Raw genomic sequence first — 21831 nt, 5'->3', positions numbered from 1 at the left:
AAGCATGGTTCAACAATGTAGTCTTCTTATACCTAAAGGTTTTGCATTTACTTGGCTTAGGTAAATAGTGTTTATGGCCGGCTTTAGGAAGCCTTGAGAAACTTTATCACATGGCGACCCAAATCGCTGTTTACTGCGTGTGTAAGTCTCCTCATCTTGGTGAGTTATTGGTATGACTGTCGGCAGTGCTCTTCTAGACATATAATAAAGCTTTTCCATCTAGCCTCGTTAAACCCAGTAAACGACTTCCCCCATCAGGGCAAACTCCCCACTCAAGACTCTGTCAGTTCTGGTTCTACATGGATGGTGGGAAGCTCTCTGACGTCGACATGCTCCTGTGAGACCATATCCACAACCCGCACAGCTTCGATAGTCAGAGTCCCCGCCCGCAACGCCACAAAGCGCAAGTCCACGACGTGACAAGCCCCCGGGGCCAGTGGACCGACCCGAGCGTCGGCGCTGAGGCATAGGACGTCGTATCCCTCGACCAGAGAACTGCGGTGCATGGCGTGCACGACGTTCTCGTCGATGACCGCGTCGGCGATCAGCTGCTGCTCCCTGGCGACCGGGTCCTTCTTCCCCTTGGCAGCTGCCGCGGGCGGTTGCCGCCTGGTAGGGGGCCGGACGACGCGCACGTCGTTGGTGCGGCGGCGCTTGGGAATGACGCGCAGGGCGAGCTTGCGCGAGACGGGCGGGGCGTTGGAGATGGGCAGGGCCGAGGTGCCGGAGCGGTTGACGACGAAGACGGACCAGCAAAACTCCTCGCCTACGCGGGCGGGCTTCTCGGGGCCGGAAAAGGTGATGGTGATGCCGAAATCGGGTATCGTGGTTTCCACGTTGCGCTGCGTGGCGGCCTCGAGGCCGGGGAGGGAGTCTGGGCGGGCCACGGCCGGGTTGACCATGGAGGCGGCGCCGTCGATGGAGAGCTGAGAGGGTCGATGGGCTCGCTGTAGGGGTGGTGCCATGGAGGATGCGCCAAAGCCGGGGTTCACGGGCGGGGTGAAGTCCACGGGGGTGCTCCAGGCCATCTTCAGGCGAGGAGTGCACTCGCCAGGGCGGACTAGGGCCTTGACCTCTATAGATATGTCCAGATCCCGGGCGGCGGGGGCCATGGACGCCCGTGGTGTGCCAGGCACGGTCACGGCCACTGGGGCGCCTTCGAGGAGCTGCTCATGCTCGGTGGGAGCGAGTCGATACAGGAACGTCACGTGGTCGTGAGCTACGCAGCTCAAGGGTAACTTCAGGCCCGCGTCGCTGTTCATGTCGGTGACGACGCCCGAGGGTAGGCTCAGCGAGATGTTGGTGAGGACGGTTTCACATTCGAAATATGGCGTAAAGTCCAACTCGAGCATGGCGATCACGGTTGAGCTAGCAGGTTGAGCATTCGGCCGCGCAAACTTGACCCGTGTATGCACTGCCGCCACCACGTCGAAGCTCAGATTCTGGAGGCCCCTGATGGGCCGTCGAAAGTCCTTGCTCTGCGTCACTGGGACCACGAGCGAGACACGCTGAGCGGATAATCTCGGTTTGAAGCCGTGCAGAGCCGGGTCGTGAGCAAAGGGCTCGAGCAGATTGAGCCCTACCGGCGCGCGACTCTCTAGGTAGCCATTCCTCACTATGCCACCGTCACTGTCGTCGACATCTCCGCTGTTCTCGTCTGGTGTCACCGGAGCACGCAGGTGTGCCGCTGCCGCAAACACAACGGTGGGACTTTGCAGTCTGATGCGTGGCCTTGAAATGAGCACCGGAACCTTCCATATCGCGAAGCTATACCGCTCCTTGTCTTCCCCGTCTGTATCATCGTGTAGGATTACCGGCAAGTTATCACTTTGCTCGGATTCGGTGGCATTGTCGACTTTGCCTGCCTCGAGGCTTCGTTCTACAGCGTCATCACTGAAGATTACTTCGCTAGCCGGTGGGCTGTGGTCCCGGCCCAGAGCGTTACTATTCACGACGTAGGCCTCGAGCGACAGGGAGATGCGGGCCAGCAGTGGCCGCAAGTATTCCTCGTCGCGTCGTGGGGTTCGTAGTATGAGATAGACATGGATGGATTCATCTGAAAGTTGCCAGTTCTATGAATGAGCGAGGCTGTGAGACCATGACAGGGCAGAGCGCTAGAAGCAGGACGGAGGATGGGAGCAGATGGCAGCATACCAAAAAAGAGGAATGCCCTCTGTTCGAGTGAATTGAAAGGCGACGACGTGGAGCTTTTACTGCTGCTCTGCTTCAGCACTTCTGCGAGGTCTGGCGATGATGAGAGAGGAACGGCATAGGTGAGCTGGGATGCTTCTATAAATTCCGAGTCAATGTTGGAGGAATCCTCATCCTCGCGATCGGCCATGGTGTCGTGGTGCGCAGTGATGGTGGGAGGGTTTAACTGGCGCTAAATAGGTCTTGGTCAACCCTCGACAGACAATTAGACGGTGTCAATATATTGAGAATGCTTGCTCCAGGCGCATGATCTAATCTCTTGTGTGCGCGCAAACAATGCGGCACTAACGTAGCCCGTTTTGGTAATCACCAAGAGTTATTCGATTGCAAATGCTGAATAGATTCCTGAAATGTTCAACCAGGCAAGGTATCCTCAGCAAAGTCAGCCTGGTCACGAAGCTACAGTTCGACTCGGGGATCTACAGCTATGCCCTGTGGAGGGAGCTTGTCAGGCGCTAGTCTACTGCTGGATAACCCCAGCTTGGCTCAGTACCAGCGAGCGTACAGTAAAATCCAGGGAGCTTCAACGGCCCCACTGGAGACCCACTGGAGACCCACTGGCTCGGACCAGGCCTACCAATTAATTCTAGGACGAACTTGCGACGCGTTGTCTGGAGCTTTCCCTGACTTCATATTGCGACAATTTTTCATGGGGATTGAGAAATTCCCCTTGAATCCCGATTTGCGACGGGCTGCGATCCAGTCGGCATCCAATTGCAAAATCTCCAACATTGATCACGACGTGTGTCGTTGTCAAGCATTCTTATTTGCAATCTAACCACTAGACCTCGACTCTGATCACGAAGAATTTCAAAAATGAACGGCGTACACGGGGGCTTTCCCCCGCCAGGCGGACCGCCGCCCGTTGCAGCTGTTTGGCAAGAGCACCGTACCGCTGACGGTCGCCTTTACTACTACAACTCGGCCACTAAGGTCACCCAATGGACTAAACCGGAGGATATGATGACGCCCGCGGAGGTCAGTATATGACGCGCTACCTGGGAGATCTGGATCCCGAGATCACTGGTGATGAAGAGCTAGCTAATTTGTGTTGCATCAATACAGCGTGCGCTTGCCAACCAGCCATGGAAAGAATACACTGCAGAAGGCGGTCGTAAATACTGGTATAACACTGAGACAAAGCAGAGCTCTTGGGAGATGCCAGAGGTATACAAGGCGGCATTGGGCGTCCCTGCAACCCCCTCGTGAGTACCGTCCGTCAAATGTAGCTTATTCTTGGTCCATCACACAATTGTATGCTGACTGAATCTTTGGCTGTGCAGTGCCCCTGCTTTCTCTACACCTGGCGGCCACGGTGGTGATAGAGCCGATGGAGGTCGCGACGGTGGAGGCTATGGCCATGGAAGGGGAAATCATGGTCATGGACTTGGCTACGATCATCATCGCGATCGTGATCGTGACCGTGATAGAGAACGGGATCGCGACCGGGACCGGGACCGTGATCGTGATCGCAGGGAATCACTGCCCGAGTCTCGTCAGTTGACATTTGGCAACGATAGTCGCTTTCAATCCTTTATTCCTGCCAGCAACGAACCTGAATTTGACTCGCCCGAAGAGGCCGAGGCTGCCTTTGTCAAGCTGCTACGCCGCAGCGGTGTCGAACCGAATTGGACTTGGGAGCAGGCATTGCGCACCATTGTTAAGGACCCGCACTACCGGGCGATCAAGGATCCCAAGGACAGGAAGGCTGCTTTCGAGAAATACTGTCACGACGTTGTTGTTCAGGACAAAGAGCGTCAGAAGGAGCGGCTGGCAAAGCTTCGGAGTGACTTTACTGCTATGCTCAAGAGCCATCCGGAGATCAAATACTACACCCGCTGGAAGGTGGCGCGGCCCATGATCGAGGGTGAGACCGTCTTCCGCTCGGCTGGTGACGACAACGAGCGTCGGCAATTCTTTGAGGATTACGTGCGGGACCTGAAGCTTGCGCATGCTGAAGAACAAGCCGCCTTGCGCAAGAGCGCAATGGACGGGTTGATTGAGCTGCTACCAAAACTCAACCTGGACCCATATACGCGTTGGGCCGATGCACAAGGAATCATATCTGCCACTCCTCCTTTTCAAAGCGACGAAAAGTACAAGTCCCTGACCAAGTTTGACATTTTGACCGTTTTCCAAAACCACATCAAGGCACTCGAGCGCAGCTTCAACGACTCGCGCCAAGAACAAAAGACCAAGAAGTACAGGCAAGAGCGCAAGGCCCGCGATGCTTTCTCGGCCCTGCTCACGGAGCTTAGACAAGCCGGCAAAATCAAGGCCTCTACCAAGTGGAGCCAGATTTTTCCTCTGATTGAGAATGACGAACGATACCAGGCTATCCTTGGGCAAAGCGGCTCGACTCCGCAGGATATGTTTTTTGATATCATTGAGGAGGAAGAGCGTGCTTTGCGGAGCACGCGAAATGATGTTGAAGATGTCATTGATGTGAGTACCTTATTCCCCCAATGGGCTATCTACTCGGGAATGGTCCTCATACTTACTCGGTGTTTTCGTGAGTGCAGGATAAACGCTTCGAAGTATCGCCCAAGACCACCTTCGACAGTTTCTTGGCAGTCATGAAGGAGGATCGTCGTACTGCTAACCTTGATCAAGAAGTGCTTTCATTGATTTTTGAGCGTGTAAGTTTTGGTATCCGCCTGTTGTGTAATGATAGTGTCCATACTGATTCAATCATGTTGGTCGTGCAGCTCCTCGAGAAGCGAAAGGAGAAGCGAACAGATGAGGAACGCCAGGCAGAACGCAAAGAGCGACGAGCCATTGAAGACCTTCGGGCTTACATGAAGCGCGTTGAGCCACCAATCAGTGTCAACGACACGTATGAAAAGGTCAAACCCCGCCTCCAGAAAAGTGATGAGTTCCAGGCAGTACACTCTGAAGATGCTCGTCGCGGGGCATTTGAAAAGTATCTACGCAGACTTCGGGAGAAGGAAGAGGATGCCGAACGAGATCGCCAACGCCGCCGCGATAGAGACGAGCGTTCCAGCTACCGCGATAAAGATAGAGGTGAGCGATCTCATCGCCATGGCGGTCGCGCTGCCAGGTCAAGCCGTAGCCCTGAACCTGATTCGTACGAGGCCGATCGTCGCAAGGCGATTGCCGAGCGCGAACTTAACTACCGAAAGTCTAGCATGGCTGAGAGCCTTTTGTCAGACCGGCCAGAGCGTCGGAGCGACGATCGACACAGCCACAGGGACTATAGAACTCGCAGCCGGGATAGGGACCGTGATCGGGCAAGGGATCGGGATAGGAGTAGGGACCGAGACCGTGAACGTGATAGGGCGCGTGATCGCGACAGTGATCGCATTCCACGTTCTCGCAGGGATGACGACCGCAGCAGGGAACGTGAACGGGATAGGGATCGCGAGCGTGACCGGGATCGGGACCGGGATCGAGAAAGAGCGCGCGACCGTGACTACGACCGTCCCCCACGCTCCAGGAGAGACGAGGGGTCAGGACATTATGATCGCGAGCGACGCGAACGGGAAGAGTCGCGTGAGCGGTTGTACCGCCGTCGTGAGGTGAGCAGCCGGGCAACCGATGAGCTCAACTATGGGGATGACAAGCCATCGACCGCGGCAACTCCCACTGCAGCGGCAGCTTCTGGTTCTTCTTCAGTGCGCCGTAGACGCGAGGATGATGAGCCGGACCGGCGCGATTCCAAGGTACGTCGGCCAGAATCCATCACGGTCCCTTCCAATCAGGTATACTGACACTTGAATAATAAAAAAAAACAGAGACTCAAGCGAGAGTCTTCACGTGAAAAGACTTCACCAGCAGTGGACAGCACTCGCAAGAGCGCGCGTGGCTCCCAAGCACCCAAGGATGACGCTGCAGGTGTGCACAGCGGGAGTGAAGAAGGTGAAATTGAGGAGGATTAGATCACTCGCGAGCTTTACTGCTATCGGCGAGCATTGGACGTACGCGTTCTTTTCCATGATTCTGCTCGTGCCCACTGAATAACATAGCTACTCCTGGCAACGGTCCCTCCCCTAGGTATCGACAGCGGTCAGAGAAGGATTTGGCGTTTGACAGTTGGGATGGAGGTGAGGCTTTGGATGACAGTCTCCAAGTACGTACTGGTTCAACATCCAAACTCGTTTGACGTTCTTGGCCAGATGACATTACACGACTGAAGCACCAGCAACCTCTTCCTCGACTTTTGGCAAACATGCGACAATTATCGGGCAACAGACGACTGCGCCAGGATGACGCACATGCAGATACCTACTTACACATCACTAGCGCACGCACATGTTTAATCTGGCCACCGGGCTATGGTGTGTACTACCCAATCATGTCCAAACCTAGTAAACCTAACTGTTTAGTTTGTTTCCCATAATAAATATTGGTGATCTCGATGAAAAGCTCCAACGAGATGTTTGTTGGGTCTTGGATGCTAAGAGGTGAGTCTGCCTCTACCCTTGAAAACTCGAGATGTTTAAGCACTTCGAAACGAGGCAGGCAACACCTGTACGGTTGGAGATGAACTCTGCTCAGCAGGTGAGTCGTGTCATCCATATTGTTACACAGTTACAAATATCGATTGAGAATTTGTGCTCGTCTTTTGATACGGACGTAGTAGGGGAAACTTGCTCGTCGTATGTTTTCCAGTAATGCAGAGACCCTGTTTTAGACAACAATCAACAGGTAACCGGGTCCTCGGAAATCGTGACGCATCACGCAAGGGCAAGCTCGTCACCGAGAGTTCCCCTGATTCACGTTGTTTCCGTTACCATGATTGTCAGTAGAGCTATATATAACGTGATGTGACGGATGATGGACGATCTGGACTTTGACCCGAGGATTCGTTGCGGAGAAATAATCCGGGGTCCGGGTTCAAGTCCAGTATAATATGGTCAGTAAAAGCTTGACCGGTGCAGCCCGGCGCAGGGGTTCCGTGTCTGGCCCAGCGGGGAACAGTTGTTTCAGCCCGCTACTAGTTCCCCCTGCAAGACTCATGACTTTGTCGGAGGGATATTTTGAGAGCGCGTATAGTTGCTTACTAGTGATTTGCTCTTTTGGGCATTCCCTCGCTGACTACATGCTAAATCTTGTTAGTCAGTATCATGCATCTAGACCCAGGCAAAGCTTGCGTGTTTACCGGTAAGCCTGAAAGTATGCAAGTCATCAATCACGTATGGCAAAGTAACAAGGTTTTTTTCTGCACTCGGTAAGTCTGAATTCAGTCTGTCGGACAGTCCATGTGCTCATGATACAAGGACCAACAACCCAGGCTGTCCAACTTGGGACCAACCTCTTGCGTGGTGGGGTATATAGGTACTCTTGAAAACCGTCTAGAAGAAATTCAGAAACAAACCCTGAAGCCGCCGTTGGCTAAAGAAAAATCCCCGAACAAAGGAAACAAAAAGTGGCTAAGTTAACACATCAACATGGTCGACGCGAGACGCTTCGCCTCAGGCGAGCGACAATGAAGAGAAGAAAGGTGGAGAGGTGGCCATGGTTGGTCCCGAGTAGTTTTGATACTTGGTCAGAGCCATGGGCGAACTCGTGGCGGCCATGTTACTCTACCACTGGGGTAGAAAACACTGTCAAGGTTGTATAAAGAGTTTTTTTTTTTGGCGTCGGCTGACTCTGATGAACCGAAAAAGCATGGCGTAAAAAGACCACACTAGCCGGTAGGGGACTGTAGGTATTTACTCCAGGTCCCCGATCATACTGACGATGCTGCGCTTCAGTTGCGAAAGGGCGCCGTCGGCAGCACTCTCGACCTGTGATGAGGAGATTACCATGTCAGTCTCGTGTGCAACCTCGATTATTTGGGGGGTGGGGTCCCGCCTTGTCGGCTATTTTCAACGCTTACCTCTCGCAGCAAGCCCGAGAGACCTCCGGCCTGGTCTCCGCCCGCAGCTGCGTGTATCTGGCCGAAGCTGGGGCCGGCAGCTTCGCCAGACTGGACGGCCTGAGACTTCTGCCCATCCTTCTTGCCCTTGCCGGTATCGGTAGCCGTTGCGTTGTTGCCGCCGCCGAGGTTTGCACCTCCCTTCTTGCCCTTGTTGCCCTTCTTCTTCTTGCCGCCATCGGCGGCTGTTCCGTTGTTGGCGGCGGAGTTTGCGCCTCCCTTCTTGCCCTTCTTCTTCTTGCCGCCATCGGCGGCTGTTCCGTTGCCGGCAGCGGCGAGGGTTGCAACGCCTTGGTCTTTCTTTCCACCATCCTTCTTACCCTTGCCGGTATCGGCGGCGGCCGTTGCGTTGTTGCCGCCGCCTAGGTTTGCACCTCCCTTGTTGCCCTTGTTGCCCTTCTTCTTCTTGCCGCCATCGGGAGCTGTCGCGTTAGCGGCTCCAGCTCCGGCTCCGGCGGCACCTGTACATGCAGATTGCGTGTTAGTGAATTGAATAAGATAGGAAGGGAGAAAGAAAAAGAACAAGAGAAAGAAAAAAAAAGCTAACCCTTGCCCTTGCCATCCTTCTTGCCGTCCTTGCCCTTGCCCTTGCCCTTGCCGTCTGCAGGAGCGGTGGCGTTGCCGCCGGGCCCGGGTGCCCCACCAGCAGGATCAGCGCCGGTCTCCGGTGCCGCACCAGCAGGATCGGCGGCAGCGGTGGCGCCCTGCGCCTTCTTCTTCTTCCCTTCGGCAGCAGGGTCGGCGGCGGCGGCATTGGCCAAAGCGGGGGCTGCGTCCTGGCCGCGGACGTGCAGGTGCAGGTCGGTCTGCTCGACTGCCGGCCTGGCGACGACGTACGACGTCGCTGCCAGCAGCAGGAGGGTAATGCTTCCAAAGTTCTTCATGTTGGCGAGTCTGGAGTTGAACCTGTCGACTGTGGAAAATGAAAAAAAAAAAATACAAAAAAAAAAAGGAAGAGAAAACTGAGAGCACAGCTGTTTGTTTCATGGGTTAGTTTACCTCCATCGTCAATGTAGTAGATTTTCCATTCTCATGGTGAGGGAGTATTGGCCAGTAGTATGGCCTCTTGGTATCAAGCATACCTCTTAAAGAATGTAAGCAACGAAAGAAAAAAGAAAAACAACCAGCGAGACACACTCGATAGCAAATTACCAGACTCCTGAGACTGATGGGGTGGAAAAAAGAGTAACTGGAATAGCGAGTGGAGGGACGGGAAACGGACGTTTATATTCATCTTTTGTGTCCCCCATCACGACTAAGCTTCGGGGCTAGTATCCAAACTGTGGTAGTCCAAGCCGGTCGCATCATCCTTGACGAGGAACCATTTTTTTTTTTTTTCACTCAGCCGGGTTCCTACATCAGCGCTTCCGCTCTTCCTCAGGGTGTGTGTATCTACTGAGAGCCCTGGAAAGGATACATGCAACGCACAACCTTGGACCTCATTAAATTTGCCTAGCTTGGTATACGGCAGGGACTGGGGGGTGTTCGGGGGTTGCGGAGGATGGGGTGTGGGGGGTGTGCGTGTTGACCACGTTGCCCTCCCCTCCTTGTCCATAGGGTATGTATGGGGCGTGGCGATCGTTTAGGATGACAGGAAGGGCGAATGACACTCTCTCATTTACTCTGTTATTATTATTATTTTTTTCAGCTCTGTCGGGGGCGGCGCGTAGAACTACATAGTACAGCAATCCCTTGCAAGGAATGTCTGACTAGACAAGGGGGAGAAACTTTGATGTTCTCAAGCTTCTCCCCAACTGGGAAGAATAGAGAATCGATATTATCATGTAAAAAAAAAACAAAAAAAAAACAAGGCAGTAGATACCCTTTGGGACCTGCCAAGTGGGCAATGAACTGGATCCAAACAAAGATCAGAGGGCTGTGTACTATGATACTTGTTGGAACTCGGGCCAAGAGAGGAAGAGCCCTCCTAGATCCATGAGCATATTTCTTCTTTTCTCGCTCCCATCCCAAGCCGGACCGACCTTTTGTTGGGGGCCCCAGAAGCCTAGAACGGTAGTCAAATTCGAGATGATTTAACTTGGCATGTGGAGTTGGGATGCCAAGCATGAGGGGGAAAAGGGCACTAACTAGTTTACTGGTAACGAATATTAAAAAGGGGTAAAAAAGAAAAGAGTCGATTTATGGAAAGGGAGCAGGGGTGGGAGTGCAGCAGCCTCTTGATCCTGTTGTTATGTTGATCTGTGTCAGACGAACGCCTATCATTCCCCAAAACAGGGGTGTTTGGTAAAGATGAGGATCATTTCGAGTCTTAGAACACGTACTGTTGTTGTGGGAGACTAACACCTACAACACCTCGCCTGTTTTGCAAAAGTCCCGTAACGTATGAACTGTGATCCGAGAAAACAGATAGAGAGAGAGAGGCATGTTATTTGTACGTCCCATTGTTTCCGAAAGGTTGTTCCCCGTTTGCCCCCCCGGTAACAAGGACAAGGTAACTGCCAAGTTTCTGCCAAGACATTGAATCGGAGACTCTTTTTTTTTCTTAATGGTTACAAGGCGGGCGGTTCGTGCAGGATTTCATCATTCTTGGGTGGAGAGCGAGTGAGAAAGAAGCATGGCGATCATACACATATTCAGCAGGGGACTTGCCAAGCGAAAAAGCTTGGCCTAAGGATGGTAACATTTGCCGTCGAAACTTGGGGGGGTGTGCAAAGGGACGGCTGTGGCCTGGAGCGACTTCAAACTGGCAAGGGGGACGATCAAACGTAGCTTACAAGGGGAGGGCTAGCGGTTAGCGGGTCTTTTATTTCTTTCTTTTCTTTTCTTTTTTTTCGGGATAGGATATTTTGTACCCAAGCCACAGGGATGAACAACGGTTTTTTGTACAAAGTGCATATCACAAAATATCTTGAATGAGGCTCAAGTTTATTGAACTAGTTAGTATGTACAGTAAAGTTTCGAAGCTACGATCGGTTCACTTGTTGATTCTCGTACAAAAACTACGGTACTGTCATGTCCACGCGGCAATTAAGGAGATCATCTCAAACTAAGCCCCTAAGCCATAGTGAACCACATCTGAACCACATCTGAACCTGTTCCCGCCGATGATTTCTTTTATTTTTTATTTGGTTGGATTTGCTTGGCTGGGATCTTCAAGCAGCGTGGCGTCAGTCGACCGTTTTATTTTAAGTCTATTTAATGGGATGACGTCTGTAACAATTTGGGGATTTCCCTGCGACAGCGTCTGTGGCCTTTTCTTTTTGCTTTTTATGATTCAGATATTTACTGCGTACCTACTCGTAGCTAGGTAGCTTACGTCGTCCACCAAGCAAGCGCGTCGTCCGCTCACATGGTTGCAAAAGTCTAGCCCACTGAAAGGAGAGTCGCAGATAAGCTACAAACTAGAATAGACTAGACTAGACTACCTTAGTCACCTTGGTAGCCGCAACAAACTCCTCGGCGACAAAGAGAAAAAAAGCCAAGATGTGGTTAACCTTTCAATGAAAAGGCAAAACCGATTACCCACCCTCTTCGCATTGCCGAAACAGGTTTTACTGGAGAAATAACCGGAGAAAACAAAAGAAGAAGAAAAATAAAAAAGATAATCACTAAATATATTATTAGTTCTGGTACGATACAGATAGGTAATGCAAATACAGAAGAATACAATACAATACGCGCTCCGTAACCTGTCCGGAATGAGACAATTTCTTCCTCCCTAGGTCTCCGCCTCGACAGTGCCATTTGAGTCAGCTTGACGTAGATCTATAACGATGGCCTAGGATTTTCTCTGTACCATTTTGCCCAGGTTTTGGCATGTTGCTCAGTTGCGAGTAGTCCTCTTTTTTTTTCTCTTCCTGTTGTTGCCAGACGGAGAGATCTACGTCGTGGATACGCAAAAAAAAAAAAAAAAAAAAAAAGCAAAAGTAACAAACCGAGATCCTCCCACCTCGGGCGATTCATGATTATGATGTGAATCGATCTCCCTTGGAACTGCTTCGGGCCTCGTGGCGATCCGTAATGCGAAGCGAATACAACTACGACAAAAAAAAATACCAAGGTTTAGGGTACTTGTTGCGGTATAGACACATAGTAGTTCGCAACAGCTGAATTTACCGATACAGTGGACAGTTGATTGGGACGGTGTGGCTCCATCCTAAAACAGCCATCGAAACCTACCTAGTCACCCCGAGGTGAACTTGTTGTATGCCAATACTAGTCTAGCTGCTATTATGGTAAGTACCTAAAGCAGGTATGTACTATATAGCACATGCATTAATCAATCTACAAGTCGTGCCACTTGATCAGATGGATGAAAATAACTCTTGGCGGAAGGCTTGTTTTTTTTCTTATTTTGTTGGTTGTTGATGATTACGACGTCAGAAATCTCTACCCAGTAATTATCGGCTGCATCGGATTCTGTTTTGCTTGGAAGTGACAATTACTACGACAAAATACTACAGTACTTGCGATCAAACTAAGGTAAGGTAGGTAGGTACCTAGGTACCATAGATCATCACCCAGCGGTAGCAACCGTCTACTATGCAGGGCCTCGCCAGCCACCCTCGTTCGCACTGCAGAACACAGAAGGATGAGACATAACATAGTGGGGCTTTGAATTTTGTTTGGTTTCGCCTGCTTCGATAATCTTGATTACGTGGTCCACGGTGGTACTTGTAAAACCTGCTGCCAGTAAAAAAAAAAGTGTACCCTTAACACATAATACATATAATCAAACATGTTACCAACGTAAAATTGTTACTGACAAGACAAGACAGGTGACAGGAGGGCAAAGTTCGAATCGAACTGTATGGCTGAGTAACTCTCCCTTTTTTTTCCCTTTCTTTTTTTTTCTCCTTCCCCTATTTTCTCCGGCGCTCCGTCACAGATATGTATAATTGCGGGGGTTTCTTTCAACGTCGGTAGCCTGGAACATTCCCAAAACTTTTAGAAACGACGGGCCTGGGATCCTCTTCCTGTAGACAAGGCTGCTGCGCCTCAGTAAACAAGCCCCCTTTATTTTTCCGCCTCTGTTTGCCTCTTCCCTCTGCCGTGGTTGTGTGGTAGCTTTTTTTTTATGCCTATAGGAGTAAATGTTGCCGACGACAAACCCGGTACAGCATAACCCCGGGGCGGGCAAGGTGCACAGACGCACAGGCGCACAGACACAACCACAACCCGCAACCCGCAACCCGCATTTTCCTCCCTTTCCAAAACCTTGTCGTCATCTACTTCTAACTTGGCCGTTTCCAATGCCGATTGCATGCCACACCGTTCCCTTCCGGCCTACGAAGGTCCCTGTGGCCATGGAAATCTAGACGTCTTGGGGAGGTCATGAATGAAGCAAAGTCTTTTTATAGATGCCAAAACCCGTGCCGACGTAGAGAATACAGTGTTCCCCACCTGTCAAAGCCTAAACAGAATCTACCACTATTACTGTAGCAAATTACAGTGCGCTGTTAGAAGACTTCTTTCTTCCTTATCTGGCGTAATTTGTGAAGGCACTCTGCACCATAATTCATTGACCACAATGTAGGATGCAAATCGCAAGTGCAATGCGAAATGACTAGCAAAAAAAAAATAGAAACCCCCCAGGTTCGAACTCACAAACCCACCCTGAACCCACCATCCCCACTTTTCCAATATCTAAAGTCAGGGGCTCCCACAAGCCATCATCTCGTCTAAAAATCCCGCACATCAACGCCCCCAACATAAGCTTCAACACCACTATTGTTCTTCAACAAATAACAAAGCGGTTCGGTGGTGTAGTTGGTTAATCACAACAGTCTAACAACTGCGCAATTCACTGTGCAATGTTTCACTGTAGGTCCTCAGTTCGAGCCTGGGCCGAATCAGCGATATCTTTTGGCGGTATCTCCGGGAAGAGGTGCTGCTATTTTTGCAGTTAGGATCTGTAGGACAGTGGGAGGTTGGGTAGTAGACTGTGGGGGTTGGTTTGTCTTGAGAGGCTTGGAGTGTTGAGAGTAAGCTGATGAATGATACGTTTTGATATATTATGTAGTGCGTGTTTGTCGGGTTATATTATGGTGTTGCATGATATACTGACTCACTGGTTCACTGATTGATGTCCGAGATTGTGTTCCTGTGATACTCGTTTCTTGTACCCAGTCCTGTTTTTTTTTTCTTTTTTCTGCGGTTTCTTCAAGTCAGGTTGTTCATATCCTGACTAGCTTTCCACGGCGTGGTCGAGTAAAAAACTTAGTTGCGTAAACACTATCTATGGACTTGCATGCAGTAGCGGGTTGGGGTTATACAGAAAGAACCAAGAGCTCGCATTACCCCACCCACACTTATCAAGCTAATGTTGGTTTGAACTCCAACCTCGACCATGTCATCATAATCAACGAATCTCTGGTCACCTACCTTTAGAGGGGTCACTGCAGCAACTCTATTCTCCTGACTGCCGTCTTATCCCGGTAGCGTAATAATCAATAATGCCTTTGCTATTCCTCAGCTCTCTTCTGCTATTCATCGTGTCGATCACATTTGTTATACTCACATATCGCGTAATAATCTATCCAGCATTCATATCACCCCTACGCAAAGTCCCTCCTGCACATTGGACAGTCCCATTTTCGCCTCTATGGATCTTGATTGTTCGTCTGCAAGGACGGGAGAATCGCGTGTTGCATCTCGCCCACCAAAAGTTGGGTCGTTTTGTGCGCGTTGGCCCGAATGAGTTGAGCGTCAACGATGCCGGCGCCGTGAGGACCATATATCAGGGTGGGTTCGAAAAGACGGTTTGGTATTCGATATTTGACAACTATGGGTGAGCCTGTGTTACTTTGTTCTTTTGTTCTTTTTTTTTTTTCTTTTTCTGTATTTTTTAAGGTGCAATTGCTGAAGCGCTATGTAGCGTTCCCTGCATGTTCTCGACGGTACCTGTAAAGGAGCATTCTTTGAGGAAGCGAATGATTTCCAATGTCTATTCGAAATCTTATATCCAGTCAAGTCAGGCCGCCAAGGAACAGGCTGCTGCTATCCTCCATGGTAGACTACTGCCCATCTTGGAAGAGTCCAGTGCCAAAGGTCGAGAACCACACGGCATCGACATTCACTCCATGTTCCTTGCTGCAGCCATGGATCTCATCACGGCATACATTTTTGGTCTGCGCCATTCCACCGACTTCCTCCGTAATCTGGGCTATCGAGAACACTGGCTGCAGCTCTACAAAGCGAGGGCCAACTACCCCTTCTGGCGACAAGAATTGCCACGGTTCACCGAATTCATGTCTCGTCTTGGACTGAACCTCTACCCCGCCTGGGTCGATGATTGCAACCGGGAGCTTGGCGAGTGGAACAAGAAGCTCTGCACTACGGTTCTGGCCAGCGGTGTGATTGGGGAGGAGACGAAGGCGGTAGACGAGCCGGTCGTGACCAAGGCCATGCTAGCGGGGCTGGACAAGGAAGCGCAGACCAACGGCGAAAAATCCATCTTGTACTCTACCGCCCTCCAGCACCACAACTTGTCCGTTGCGTCGGAGCTATTCGACCACATCCTCGCCGGACAGGAAACCGCCGGCATCACACTGACCTACCTCGTCTGGGAGCTCTCCAGAGACCAAGACCTGCAAAGGCAGCTGCAGTTGGAACTCCGAACCCTAGATCCAGGCCTCAAGAGACATCGCGACGAGACGGGACGGTGGACAACGACCGAGGACGGCACGATCCCCGACCTCAAAGCGCTCGACTCGCTGGAGCTCCTCCACGCCGTGCTCATGGAGACGCTGCGGCTGCACGCGGCCATCCCGGGCCCACAGCCACGGCAGGCACCGCATCCATCCTGCCGCATCGGGCCGTACGAGGTGCCGGGTGGCACGCGGGTTTCGGCGCTCGCTCACACGCTCCATCGGGAGGAGGCGGCCTTTCCTGAAACTGAGGTGTGGAACCATACGAGGTGGTTGGGAGCAGATGAGGAGGTGAGAAAGGTGATGAATAGGCAGTTTTGGGCGTTTGGTTCTGGTGGGAGGATGTGTATTGGGTCAAATTTTGCCATGAATGGTTAGTATGCCTGCAGGTGCTTTTGGCTGATCGAAGGCCTGGAGGATGTGCAGAACATCGACATGTTGCAATATGCTGGCGGTCCTTTTACTAATGATTTGCTCTCAGAGATGAAACTGATAGTTGCGGCAATATACTCCAACTACACGACTCACATTGTCGACGATGCCGGCATTGAACAAGACGATGGATAGTAAGTTGGGCATATTACATTTGCCATTCTAACCTGAACAAAAGCCGAACAGTGTTTATTTACCATTTTCCTCTAGTATCGCTGGACCCAAGAGCGGCAGACTGTGGATTAGGCTGGAGCCTTTGGTGTGAGAAAGAGTCGACACACGGCTGTGAGCAGAGATATGGGTACATATATATGTTAGGATACCAGTCCACTTGCTTTGAAGTTTTTATTTTTTTTATTTTTTATTTTTTTTACAATGTTCGGTTATATCACGACCGGAAGCCAAATCAATGACTTATATCATTGATATAATTTTGCTGATGTTGGTGAAAGTTCTCTCAACCGAGAACACTGCCAAGTCTGTTAACTGTAGTGTTTGTAGCTATATGCGTCAAGGAAACAAACCAGAAATAATGAAAAAAATAGTCTAACTGTTATCTTCCTACAATAATATAATATCACCAACACAAGTCGACATCAACCCGGAAATAAACTTGTCCGTAATGTTCTTTCACGCGAGTACACAACATGTATGTATGTACATCAAGTTGATCAAGAAAATAAAACAATGCAGTAGGTGCTACTAAGCAGATGCATGGCATTTCGACTACAGAGATGATAAAAAGTCACTCAAGAGTGATGAACAGAGCCAACGATACGGCAATGAATTTATTGATTAGCCATGGCATGAACATGTATCGACCAAGTTATGCATCACCTAGCAAAACGGCCCAAGACTTGACACAGAAAAAAGGTGCAGAGAAAAACCACTAACGGCTCATCGAAGACGCAGTCTGAATTCATTGAAACGGCCAAGATATTTACATCTGCGCTTTACCCTTCATGCGCATATTGAAATGCTTTGCCTGAAATGAAGGATTTGGTGGCGAGAATCAGCGTAGGCGACGGCAATTGTAAGGTGGGCTAAAAAAGCAAACCCCAACCCGCCCCAGTGTTCCTACTAAGTCATTACCTAGGTACGCTGGAGAATTACAGCAGGTGCCTACCTAGTTTTAGACTGTTTCCCGATAGGCCGAAATCCACCAGTCAAAACTTAATGCCATCACGACTTTGCTGACCTTGCTTCGATTTGCCACAAAGACAACATTGGAATTCAACAAGACAATTTTTTTTTTTTAAAAAAAAATAATAATTCAAATTTTACTCACTACAGAAAAACTCCAGCTGTAGACTGAAATAAATCACCTACAAATGACTGCACCTTCCCGGCTAGACCTCCTGGCCGAGGTGCCCGACGATGTGATCCTCGTCATCTTTGCGCACATGGAGACGGCGAGGGACATGGTGAACCTCGCCGGAAGCTGCAAGAGGCTGACGCAGCTGCTACGGGAGAGGGGTTGGCGCATCTTTGCACGCACCCGATTCCCCTCGCTCCAGATCCCGCGGGAGCAGACACTCAAGAACCCGGAGCTGTCGTGGGCCATGCTGGCCGAGTCGCTGACCTACCAGAGCCGCTGCTGGGACAGGAGGTCGCTCAACTTCACCGCAACCGTGTCTCTGCCGCCCGCGGGGGCTACTTTTCACCACCGTCAGGCCCAGCGCTGGCCGGCCAGGTGCGACGCACACTATGACGTCGACAGCCGCTCCGAGTTGCTTGTTTGGAGCGAAGGGGAGGGGTTCTGTGCACGCGAGCGCCGCATCGTCGATGATGGTTGGGGGGAGGATCGTGCCTTTGCTCGCTTTCAGGGTCGGGATCATGGACTCGTGCCGGGGAGGGATGATATTGTTGACATTTCCGTCGTCGATGGTCGCCTGCACGACCTGCGCGCCAAGAGCCATGCCGTTCTTGCGGCGAGAGCTAGCGGATGGCTTGATCTGAGGTCGGCTGAGCAGGACGACCTAGGCACACTGTTGGCCACGTTTAAGCCGAGGCAGGCCAGGGGTTGGCGGGAATCGGACTCTGCGGCCGGAAGGGTGCTCGGGCAGTCTTCGTTGCTCACCATGGATATATCGGGCCCAGGGAGAATCGCTGCAAACGACAGGGAGAGCGTGTTTATATACGACCTACCACAGGGAGACAGATGGCTCGCCGAAAACCCACCAGAAGTCTCCCCTTCACTAACCATCCACAAGGACTCGGTCCACGACAAGAACGAGCTTACGCACCTCGGAGGGGTCAAGTGGATCGGCGACCGAGGGGAAACTCTCGCGCTCGGCATCAACGGACAGTTCCAGTCCGCGCTGCAATACGTCCAGCTCAGCCCGTCGGGGAAAGCCTACCAGATCCATCGCGCCATCGACAACCCAGCCTTGTCCAACACAAGTCGCAGCTCCCAGCAGATCAACGCCGCATCGATCCTCCCGCTTGACGTGTCGTCCATATCCAACCACACACGGCCGCTGGTGCTCGCTGCCTGGCAGGATGGCACCTGTCGGCTACAGGACCTGCGCGCGCCCACCTCATTCGATGCCGTCTACGAGGACAATGTCTACCCGGAATCTAACATCCAGCACCTCCTGACCTGGGGCACTGAGCGTTTCGTGGCGGGTGGTCCCAGCGACGAGCTCCTCCGCATATTCGACTTTCGCTGGACCAAGGGCTACTACCACACCCAGGCGCTGCCGTGCCGGAGCGTGCTGCCGTACCCGGATCCGCCGCAGCCGTTTGCGAGCGAGGGGAGCCGCAGGGCGCGCGAGGCCGAGGAGCGCCGGGCCTGCTGCGACCACCTGGCCGGGTTCGAGTGCACGTGGCACCGCCTGTCGCGCGACATCTACCACCGGCCCAACTGCAACATCTACTTTACGCGCAAGGAACACAGGTCCGGGAGGGGCTTCGTGCGGTCCCGCCACCCGAGCATGGAGGGCGTGCGGTCCCTGGCCAAGGGGTCGGATCTGTGCCCGAGCTTCTACGTTGGTGTGGTGGGCGGCTTCCTCGAGGCGAGGCTGGGCCTGCAGGGGACTTCGGGGGACGCGGTGGACCCGAATCTGTCGTATCAGTACCTCGGCCTACCGGGTGACGAGGTTGGCGGCGAGGATGCCGGAGCTGCCCAGGATGGCGACAACGGCACGGGATATGAGACGGTCGAGCTGAAATCCAGCTTAATGGAGACGGGCGACGGCTTGTCAGTTGCGCACAATGACCGGAGCATTCCCCTGCCGCCACTCCGTCCCAACCCCATGAAGAGAGAACACCTTAAGAAGGGGCCCAAGGTTCCCGAGGAGATGGTTGATTGTCACCGTTTAGATCCTCGATACCAGCACGGTAATGATTTTGACGAGTTTCTCGCCTGGAAAGGATCGTACGGCCAGCCTGTTAGGTAAAAAAAAAAAAAAAAAAAACATCAAACCAAGGTCCATAATTATGTCGAGTTATATACATTGGGCTATATATTGGTACAACAAACAGCACTAAAACAAGGGCGCTCTCAAAAGTCTTCAACATGCGATCCAACCCTCTTCTCTCTCGCAAACTCTACCAGGTGCATCCCCACCGCCAGGTCCATGAGACCCATACCGACGCTCTTGTAGATGACATTTCCACGCTGCAGCCACAACGCGAGGTGATCATCCTTGGTCTTGGTCTTGGTCTCGGACCTGGCAGAACTATGGCTTGATGTCCGCTTGTGCGAGAAGAAGCCTCTATACCCACTCCGACTCTTTTCACTTGGCGGCGGAGACGCGGCACCTCCTCGACTCGGCGACGATCCCCTGCTCGTGCTCGAAGCCCTGCTCGCGCTCGACCCGTACACAGTCGACATGGCAGACCCCGGCGTCAAGCTCATCCCGTCGAATTCCTGAGCCAACGGAGAGGCGAGAGGCGTGCCGCCCACCTCGGAATCGACATCGCTTTCGTCCGGGAGGGAGCACTTCTGCAGCATGACCAGCTCGCCGAGCTCAACCAGCTGGTCTGGATGCAGGCCCGCCGCTATGAGCTCGCCCGCCTCCTTGAGCGCACCGTCGATGGTGTCGACGATGACAACGCCACCCTCGGCCGCGTGCTTGTGAAAGTGCGGCCCGTGGCCCTTGTGCCGCTTCGTCGCCTGCCGCAGCACGTCGAGCGGGATCTCGGCCATTTCGGGGGTGTACGACCCGATGGCGACCAGCAACCTCCCCTTGCGCCTCCCCTCGGGGTTTGTGAGGAAGCCCCCCGGGAACAGCTCCTTTGTCGACGGCGTGCAGCAGAAGACGACATCGGCCGCCCTGACCTGCTCCTTTAGCAGGCGCTCGTACTCGACGTACCCGGGCGTCAGCATGGCGAACTGGCAGTCGGCCCAACCCTCGCGCCGCTTCGTCTCGGCCGGGATGGTCCAGAACCGCTTGAGAAGGTCGCGGCAGCCGTCGTTGTACCGATGGTTGATGATGTTGACCTGCCTCACCGTGGTGCCGCGCGACTTGAGCGCCAGCCTCACGTGGTAGTACGCCTGCAGGCCCGTGCCGAACACGGTGAGCACCTTGACGTGGTCCCGCCGCTGCACCAGGCACGTGCTGGCCAGGGCGGTCCGGAACGCCGTGAGGTGCGACGCGTGCAGCACGGCCACCGGGTCGCCCCGCGCCGAGAAGAGGGAGATGGCTCCGGTCGGGCGAACCACTGGGAGCTCTGGTCCGTCCCCGTCATCGGCGTTTGTGTTTGTCTGGGGGGAGCTCAGTGTGATTACTGGAAAATAACGGTACGCATTCTTGTTAACACCCAGGTTCTAACAAATGGGCAAAGGGGTGGAAAAAAAAAAAAAGAAAAAAAAAAACAGGTGCTGGCAAGCGCAAACAAAAACGTACCTTTGACCCCTAACCCCGGAGGCCCATGGGATGGCATAAACAGGCTCTTTGTCCCCGTCGACGGCGTGAATACGACCTGGCGCTCGAGGTGGCTGTCATCCTGACACGATCGACTCTGGGTGCCGACGCTATACTCGTGTAGCGCGTCCTTGAGGGCTGCTTGGAACGACTCGAGCTCCTCTACCGTGAGGTCCTCGAGCAGATCCTTGATCTGTCCGTCTGATAGGATCGACAGTGGCATGGTTTATGGGTCCAAGGGGGGTGTGTATGGCTGGCGGGATGTCAACGCTGCCTTTTTTGGGGGTATGGTTTTCGTCTGATAAAGTTGGTTCCTAGGGTTGCACTGAAAAAGACTACCTTCTTTGAAACTTAAAAAGATATCTGGGTCCCAGTCTATAGACTATCTGTGTGGAGGTGACGATGTTAACATCAGGACTAGCCAGGTCATATATGCATATAAAGACTAAGATTATGTAGGCATTCATAAGGAGGTCCCACTGTACAATAGAAACCAGTATTACCTTGTTACGGCTCAATGAATAAATTTTTTTTAATGGTATAAATCAAAATAGACTTGTCGTAGGTGTTTGTATCACTCTTACAGTATGCCTAATGTCTCGACGTTGTCAATGGTGGTACCCCAAAGTCTGGGATCTACAGTCGGAAGCCCCGATATCGGGCCAAGCGGGGTTACGGCACCTCCGGACGTACGGGCGGGGCGAGGGGGGCAAAATGGCCTTTGCAGCAAAAAACCTCGACATCCGTGTTGCTGACTACATAGTTTACGTGCCTGATCCAAAATTACCACCCAAGTCCCTGAAGATGCAAGGTAAATGAGATAAGG

At 52.3% G+C, this 21831-nt stretch overlaps 6 protein-coding genes across 6 annotated transcripts; 3 read left to right on the top strand and 3 right to left on the bottom strand.

Annotated features, from left to right (window-relative positions):
* Positions 1–272: 272 nt before the first annotated feature.
* Positions 273–2579, bottom strand: PgNI_04808 (uncharacterized protein; the record flags this gene model as incomplete). The annotated part of the gene is made up of 2 exons (XM_031124851.1): positions 2155–2579; positions 273–2056 (listed from the first exon to the last, which is right to left on the bottom strand). The coding sequence occupies exons 1-2, from the start codon at positions 2339–2341 to the stop codon at positions 273–275; spliced, it is 1971 nt and encodes a 656-aa protein (XP_030985301.1). The 5' UTR covers positions 2342–2579.
* A 276-nt stretch (positions 2580–2855) lies between these two features.
* On the top strand, positions 2856–6412 carry PgNI_04807 (uncharacterized protein). Its single transcript, XM_031124850.1, has 6 exons — positions 2856–3189; positions 3277–3416; positions 3495–4656; positions 4734–4850; positions 4920–5894; positions 5967–6412. Exons 1-6 carry the CDS (start codon positions 3028–3030, stop codon positions 6108–6110), a joined length of 2700 nt encoding a protein of 899 aa, XP_030985306.1. The 5' UTR covers positions 2856–3027; the 3' UTR covers positions 6111–6412.
* Positions 6413–7276: 864 nt separating this feature from the next.
* Positions 7277–8976, bottom strand: PgNI_04806 (uncharacterized protein; the record flags this gene model as incomplete). The annotated part of the gene is made up of 3 exons (XM_031124849.1): positions 7277–7961; positions 8054–8553; positions 8640–8976. 3 exons carry the CDS (start codon positions 8974–8976, stop codon positions 7887–7889), a joined length of 912 nt encoding a protein of 303 aa, XP_030985307.1. The 3' UTR covers positions 7277–7886.
* A 5515-nt stretch (positions 8977–14491) lies between these two features.
* On the top strand, positions 14492–16527 carry PgNI_04805 (uncharacterized protein). Its single transcript, XM_031124848.1, has 4 exons — positions 14492–14843; positions 14931–16075; positions 16184–16268; positions 16345–16527. The coding sequence occupies exons 1-4, from the start codon at positions 14509–14511 to the stop codon at positions 16397–16399; spliced, it is 1620 nt and encodes a 539-aa protein (XP_030985308.1). The 5' UTR covers positions 14492–14508; the 3' UTR covers positions 16400–16527.
* Positions 16528–17465: 938 nt separating this feature from the next.
* On the top strand, positions 17466–19535 carry PgNI_04804 (uncharacterized protein; the record flags this gene model as incomplete). Its single annotated transcript, XM_031124847.1, has 1 exon — positions 17466–19535. One exon carries the CDS (start codon positions 17466–17468, stop codon positions 19533–19535), a length of 2070 nt encoding a protein of 689 aa, XP_030985309.1.
* On the bottom strand, positions 19535–21539 carry PgNI_04803 (uncharacterized protein). Its single transcript, XM_031124846.1, has 2 exons — positions 20988–21539; positions 19535–20868 (listed from the first exon to the last, which is right to left on the bottom strand). Exons 1-2 carry the CDS (start codon positions 21226–21228, stop codon positions 19640–19642), a joined length of 1470 nt encoding a protein of 489 aa, XP_030985302.1. The 5' UTR covers positions 21229–21539; the 3' UTR covers positions 19535–19639.
* Positions 21540–21831: the final 292 nt, after the last annotated feature.

This window comes from Pyricularia grisea (assembly GCF_004355905.1).
Source record: "Pyricularia grisea strain NI907 chromosome Unknown Pyricularia_grisea_NI907_Scaffold_2, whole genome shotgun sequence".
NCBI classification, from domain to species: domain Eukaryota; kingdom Fungi; phylum Ascomycota; class Sordariomycetes; order Magnaporthales; family Pyriculariaceae; genus Pyricularia; species Pyricularia grisea.
Note: the sequence above shows the minus strand (reverse complement) of the source record. Positions and strands in the feature narration are given on the sequence as shown.